The following is a 7,785-nucleotide window of genomic DNA, read 5'->3' as shown; positions in this document are numbered from 1 at the left end:
TCCAGCCTTGTCCTTTACTTTCTGAGAAAAAGAGAAAAATAATCACCAAGCAAAGTCAGGGTTTTAATTACTACCTACAGATGTCACTGAAAAAGAAATACTTTGTCCTAAGTAAGTGTTGTTCGCCTGTGTTAAAACTATGAGCTCCTTTCTAAAAGTCAAGAGTTCGGTTATCAAGCCAACTGGTTGAACTCTCACGGTGATGTTGAGTTAGATACTTCATGTTGTTAACATAAACACTAGGCACCAGGAACAATCTGTTGACAAACCTCGTGCTCGCCGATGCTCCGGCCACGTTGACAATCACCACGGTTAAAATGACTGATTAACGTGAAAGACTCTAATCAATACAACTTTGTACTGCAGAATCAGAGCCACCTTTAAAAAATCACAGAATGAAGGTGGCTCTGAATCCGCTGTACAGAATTTTTTAAACTTTGCAGAACGTTTTATCTTTCCCTTCTAATTACTTTTCCTTTTCCCGTATCCGTGTTTCATTTGCTACCACAATATTGCTAATACATGATGCAGCGTTGAAGTGCCGATCCTTCTAATAAAAGCGTTACTTGGAAGCGTTGAAACTGTTTTGATCATGAGCCACCTTAAGAAACAAAACACGCAAAGGAAAAGATTCTTGAATTGATGTTTGGTTAAATATCTGCCAAAAAGACTAGCAAGCACCTCAATACTCCGGGCAAAATTCGGAAATCGTGTAACTGTTGCAGTCATTTCTAACCAGTAGGCGATAATGATCCCGTAGCTTTCTATTTTGTAAAAACTGGCTCTTACTTTGAAGATTTTTGATAGTTCAGAAGGTGAACGATATGCTTCAGCAGCATTAGATGCATCTGGGTGAGCCGGCACTCCAATAAATATCAGCGGTCCCTTGCGTTGTGAGAAGCTGAGCCAACTATCCAACTCTTTCTGAAACGATTTTATATCACCAGTGTGGCAGCGGTTATTGTAAAACTTAATGTAAAGGTGATCGACGTATTGCCCCGCCTCTTCTAAACCTTTAGATTAATAAAAGATGAAAGAAACATCACTTTTTAAAGAGGCTATGACTATGCTAAAAAGTCTAAATGCAGCACCAAGTTATTTCAAATTTCACTGTCAATCTGCTTTCAGCACTGCTAAACTATTATCTTGGTAACATAGCTTCCCAGATGAAGGCTGGAAAATTAGCGTTAATTATTAGAAAGACAAATTCCATAAAAAAGGTTGCTATTATTCATCGTGGTGAAGTACAATAATAAGAAAGTATTCTCGTTTGCCTCACGATGTGGTCACTTGTGATGTAGATAGCGACGTTTCGACTGTATACTACTTGTCTTCGTCAGGCGATGAGGTCGACTGGTTACGCGTCACCAGTCTACCTCATCGTCTGATGAAGACTAGCAGTATGCAGTCGAAAGGTCGCTATCTACATCACAAGTGACCACATCGTGAGACAAACTAGAATACTTTATTATTACAAAATACATAGCTTTCCATCCTACACAAAAGAAATTTCCGAGTAACGTTCTTCTCTTTTTGACAATGAGCAAGCAGAGCAAAAACAAGGAACTAATTCTTAGGGGTATATATATTCACGTTCAATTTTGTGTGCACCCCTCTTGCCCATTTTTAGTCCATTACGGCCCCTGCCTTGTCCATATCAAATAAATAATTACACAGATTAAGAAGAACCTTGATCAACTTTTTGGGGTCTTAATACCAATTCCTCTTTTTCTTCACTTCCCCCACTTAGGTTTTTTCCGTAACTTAAATCTATTGTATTTAGTATTTCAATACAATTGTTGTAAATTATGCCGATAACTGCACTTCTAATAGTGTATGTATAATAGTCCATGAATAAATGAGTAAACAAATAAATATAAATGATGGACCGCAATCAACAAAGACAAATGTAAAGCCAATGCAAAATCACGATCCCCACCAGATCCTTCTGTTTTCGGTCCAAGAAAAGCGTCTGGATACAAACAGTCAGGTGCGCTCGTAATCAGGTAATGTTTCTGTGTATCCTTGTCCATGAGTTTGCGCAGTTCCCTGATAAACTCGGGGTAGTGATCCTTCCGGCCTCCTTCAATGAATAAATCAACACCATCCACTTTCGCACTGCAAAAGCAAAAAAAAAAAAAAAACATTTGTTTTGTCCTGGTCAACAATTTAAGAGTCGGCGATGTGACTTACTCTCCAAATGGTCGAATATTCGCTGAATAATCACTTCCTCCGAGAAACAAGTTGAACAGAGTGTGCGCTAACTCCTTGGCCTTGGCCGGAGTGGGGAGAGTGCCGTCACCAGTCGGTCCACCAATAGATATCAAGACTTTCTTTCCTCTCCTCTGACATTCCTTTATTCCTTCTTGGATCGAGGGGCATCGAAGAAGTTTTGGATATTGTGAAGAAACAGGTGTACTGCAATGGTCGTTTAAGTTTAAGCTGGGAAGTTGATCTGAAACAGACAAGGAAACAAGTTCTACTTGCATCATTATGTTGACAGCAAAATTTGCAACGTTTTGATACACTTTCCACAAGAAATTTGTCATGAAACGCGTTAAAATCATGATACGAAGCAGATCGTTCATGGTCCACCATCTTGAAAACATGTGCCATTTTTGGTTTTAATTGATACTGTTGTATTTTCCGTTTTATCGTCAGTTGAGAAGGGGTCGATAGAGGTGTGGAAGGGGGGTGGGGGGAGGATAATCCATCACGGACAGGCAACACGGAATTGGACTTTGGACCGGGTGTGGACTGGAGCAACGTGAACACGGATACTATGCCCTGAAACTGTTCTTCAAGACAAAATGTTGCTCGTGCTCACAACTAGCCCAGAATACGAAGAAAGGGCTAAAACGATTGCCAAAACTAGAAAAAGGGCTGAGTCAAATGTCGCTTAAAAGCGAAAAAGTGTCGAAATAAAAAATAGTTCTCCAAAACCATAAAGTGCTCAAAAAGTTTCCAACGCAATCAGGACAGGCGTTCTCCTTGCTGACGTCCCAAATGGATTTTTAATTTATTTGGTTATGCTGTGTGCAGGGCATTCACACAGAAAATAATTTTTTGCAGTTTTTCAGTTTAAATTGCTTTCCGAAAACAATTTAAGTACCTTTGTTGTTTACATCCTAGAAACTATCCACAAACGCGACTGCCAGAACGTCGTACTTCGTTGTTTCACACACGTCTTTAAGAGGTCTCTCATTGTTAGCAGGTCCATTTGCTGGTCCTGCGCTATTTTGACCCCAATATCCAACCAGTATGGGTCTTCCAGGTGAGCTGGAGGCTTGGAAATACAAGAAGACACTTGAATGTAAGTCCAAATCAATAGCAAACTGAATAATGAACTTATCAGGGAAATTAATCGTCGTTTGTATCAAAAAAGTAGCGAATAAGTCTATTAACAACCCTTTAAATTTAAAACTGAAAAGTTCATAAAAAAAAACCTGTATGTCCCCACAAAGGCCTGGAACGACCCAGGACTCACTAGCAATTTGCCGAAATTGTATGTTATAAATAATAAAGTTTATTCAGTTCTCTTGTAGTTATCAAACTAAAATTATCGAAAACCGAGTTATTATACAATTAACAAAATCACATATCTAAACATTATTATATAAGACTATTTGAAAATTTTGATATATAAAATAATGGAAGTAATTACTCAAAATACTTAAACATGAAAAAGCCCTCTGATCTTTTGGTTTTACAACTTACACAGTTCTTAAATAGATATACCTTATCATGTTTATCCTTAACCCAGAAAGGCAGTCAACAACTCTTTTCTTTTTTATTTGTTAACAACTTTTTCAATTTTACCAAAGGTCGGTTTTCAATATTATGAAGGTATCCTCAGTTTTCTCAAGCCCTATTATAACAAGTGAAAGCCTCAAGGCTTCATGGAAGTAGCCTGGTCAACTGGTTAGGGGTTAAATTTGCATCCTGTTACACCGGTTTTAAGGACGATGCATACTATTGTTATTGCGCATACATTCTGCGCATCTCGAGATACTCGGATTTCCTATGGATAGTGCTTATTAACGCAGGAATATTTCTGCGCAGTTTAAAAGTTCAAAAATGTTTTACTAAGCCATTACTTTCCTTATAACTTCTTTTTTTAAACTCAGAAATATGGGTTGGTCGGACAACGGTAAACGAAAAAAAAGGGGACGGCCTAACTGGCTGACATTTGGTTTATTCAAACGAGTTGATAAGGGAAAGATTTGTGAGTTCGTCGGTGCGAATTGACAAAAGGGCGAATACAGGTCGTCCCGCCCCACAGTATTCTGACGACCCTTATACGAGAGCTAACCAACACTAACCCTAATTTTTCATTACTAAAATTAGTGTTATTTTTAGCTTAGGGTAAATGCAGCCGTTCATCCCTACTTGAGGAGCAGTATTTGCGGGACACTTTGTAATAAACACTTCATGACTGGTCCCGAGGGAAACAGCTCAGTTTGTTTCCCCAGAATCTCAACGTTTCCCCGAGGCGCAGCCGAGGGAAACATTGAAATTCGAGGAAAACAAAATGAACTGTTCCCCGAGGGACCAATCATTAAGTGATTTGTTATATCGCACAAAAAAAAAAACCGTGCAATGGCAACAACAACGGCGGTCGTCGGTCAACATTCGCGGGTAACAGTGCACTGTAACCCTCTGACGTCATAGATTTTGCACTGTTGCCCGCTCAGAGACCTTTGGCGGGAACAGTTTTATTGTTAGGTGTCATGTGATATCGAAGTAACCAATGAGAGCGCCGGCTGTTGGGGGAAAAAATTCGGCTATATAATTCTTTTGTCGAAGTGCAAATTAGCCTACCAAGCCTCGATACCATACGGTGAATTGAAAAGATTTCTTGCTCTAAAATGAGGCTTGGTAGGCTAATTTGCACGTGGACAAAAGAATTATAAATGTGACTGCCATTTATGAATAAGGTCTATAATAACGTTAATTGTCAGTATTTCGAGACATGAGTGATGTTGAAGTTGGAGGGAAGAACAAGGGGACACTTTGTGACGCTTATTGAAATCAGCGTGCATCTAATTACAGGCGTTTCTGGACGTATCTTATTTTGCCCAACAGATAGTTTCAAACGTAAAACTAAAGAAAACAAAATTCTAATGTAGGGAACTGTGATCGACAACGAACTAATTCCGACGAAAAACCTTTGTGCAGCTACGAAGGTGTGGAATCCGAAGAAAAATATGGCGTACTCAGCAAAAAGGGTGCGAAAAGGGTTCAAAAACACTAAAACTACTCCTCTTGCACAGCATAACTTATCCCCTACTTTATTTCTTTCATTTGTTAAAGTGAAGTGCCTGAGTGTGGACTACTTTTTGATAACAATGTGCTCTCCTTCTATTATAAAAAACATTCAATAATGATGAACAAAGAAAGTTGAAACGTATTTTTTTTTTTGTTTGCATAAAAACAAAGGAGAGCGGGATGAAAAACAAAGAACAATGGAATAAAATCGAGAAAAATGAAAACTAATTTTACCGTCCAATTAATGAGACTGAAGTGATTTTGGTTTTAGTTGTGAAAAAAGATCTTTTTCTTTCAAATTTGCTCATTTTACACGTGCACTTCATCATCAACGTGGTTTCCTTTTGTATTGATGTTTTGCGTGATTGTGGACTTTTCTAATGCTCTTTCGCATGCATGTTAATGTTTGCCAACAGAGAAAAGTGTAGAAGCTGCATCGTGCAGATTTCTCTCAACTTAACAACATTAGTTCTTCTGAATTACCAGCAGAAAAAAACAACTTTTCGATCTTTTTTAAATAGGAAGATAAAAGTTCTAGAAAAGTCGTTCCACTAGAGGGAATTTATATAATTAATGGCGGAGTGTTACGCACTCGTTCATGCTCGGTGTCCAAAGACACTCGGCTGGTATCGCCAAAGGCAACTGTGACTCATGTGTTAACAAACTGTCCATAGTTTTAATGTGTGATGTTTTAATTTGACTGGAGGCCAGTCAAGGCTTAGAAACCACTGGCATTGAACTGGGTAATTTTTAAATAGATCAACTGGGCGGTCTTCAACTCGATGCTCTAACTCAGTTCGTATGATTTTCAACAGTCGCTAGGCTAACGACACAAACTAATAAGCCACTAAAGGTCTAGCGATTTAAGTGATGGAGGGACTTATCACAATAACTAAATGCCAACCAGAGTGCCTAGCCTTAAATACTGTTTATCGACGCTTGGGTGGAAAGAAATGAACTTTGACCTTGATAGCAATTAAAAAAAAAAACACACCTGGTATTGGTTATTCCTCTGAGGGGCAAAGGAAGAAAAAGAGTTTCTGGAATTATAACTATTGATGTGGTTGTTCCTTAGTTTTAAAATTTGGTTAGGAGTGCAAAATTCATAAACAAGTATACTTTTGGAATATTCAGAAGATTAATTTCATTCCTCGAAAGTACGATTCGTATATGAACGGTGAGTAAAAGCTCACTGTAAATGCCATCTGGTAATGTTGGCTACTTACCTCCACTAAGAACGAGAATCACCAGAAGAGAACAAGTGTGAAAACGTGATGTTTGGCACATTTTCACATCGTCTTTGGAATAGTAAAGTCAAGGGAAAATCCTATTTTAAATGAGTTTTTCAAACTCGTTAATAATTCATAAGTTAATAAGCCAATTGCATCGCCCCATTCTGGTCACTTGATCGAGTTTGAAACCCAACGAAACACTACTTGTTGATTCACTAAACGGATTTTAAACACATGTGGTTTGAAATCAATAATTGCAAACACAAGTGCTTTGAAATCAATTAATTTCAAAAACAAGCACAAAATAGCTAATCTGCATGTTCACAAATCACGACTAAAACATTTGTTTTTATAATGGTAGACTTCGAAACAGCACTGGCTACGCAATCTTCTTCCTCCTTCCAGCTTCTTTAGGGGGTCTAAATCTGCTCTATACAGTCTCCATTCCGACACGGCAAAGAGTGTTTGCTCACAATTCTCACATGCTTCTGAGCAACCATGAGGTGTACAAAAAATATTTGACTTGAAAAAAAGTGATTGAAATTTTATTTTCTTTTGTTGGAAAAGTAATTACAAAAACTCTTGCGTCGTGCTTCATTGGATTTCCAAACGCACGAAAACATTAAACCACTTGGCCTGCGGTCTCGTGGTTTCAAACGTTTTCTCGCGTTTGGAAATCCAATGAAGCATTCCTACTCGTTTTTGAAATAATACATATAATTGGCGTTTTACACGTCATTTCGTGTTTAATGAATTTACAAGTGAAAGACATGAAGAGTGACGAAAAACATCAGATGGAAAAAAGTAAAAGGAATCATTGTTAAAAGCAGTGGTTGAAGAATCTGAGGCGAACTCAGACTAGCCATTCAATCAACGATGTCCTCTTCTAGCGGCATCGTTACAAGAGCAAGGTCTATGATTATACCTTTTATTCGCATGCTGATAAGTATATATCAGCATGTATATATAACAAGTGAATAATCAACAGTAACAACAACACCCACAACAGTCTTATTTAAACTTTATTAGAGTTACACGAATAGCAATCCACTTTAAAAAGGGCCACCATGTATCTGGACGAAATTTTGATGCACCAAAGTTAATAAAAGAGATTACAACAGCCCACTTTCGATATATTAAAAATTAAGTCCTAAACAAAAAGTCATAATCTCGAGGCTCTGGGGAATAAACTCATATAAATCCATACATTTATTCCCCAGAGCCTCGAGAAGACGCCTCTTGTTTTGGACTGAATCTTAATACAACGAAAGTGGGCTATTGCAGC

At 38.1% G+C, this 7,785-nt stretch overlaps 1 protein-coding gene across 1 annotated transcript in view; it reads right to left on the bottom strand.

The window, feature by feature from the left end:
- Positions 1-6,555, bottom strand: part of LOC138021601 (uncharacterized) — a 9,944-nt gene extending 3,389 nt beyond the window's left edge. The window contains 6 exon segments of the mRNA XM_068868507.1: positions 1-21; positions 790-1,013; positions 1,940-2,118; positions 2,194-2,455; positions 3,113-3,286; positions 6,495-6,555. The exon segment at positions 1-21 is cut by the window's left edge and continues 157 nt beyond it. Coding sequence (XP_068724608.1) covers positions 1-21; positions 790-1,013; positions 1,940-2,118; positions 2,194-2,455; positions 3,113-3,286; positions 6,495-6,555 — 921 coding nt within the window.
- Between the last annotated feature and the right edge of the window lie 1,230 nt (positions 6,556-7,785).

This window comes from Montipora capricornis, chromosome 10, assembly GCF_036669925.1.
Source record: "Montipora capricornis isolate CH-2021 chromosome 10, ASM3666992v2, whole genome shotgun sequence".
In the NCBI taxonomy this organism is placed as follows: domain Eukaryota; kingdom Metazoa; phylum Cnidaria; class Anthozoa; order Scleractinia; family Acroporidae; genus Montipora; species Montipora capricornis.
This window is presented reverse-complemented; position numbering and strand designations above follow the sequence as displayed.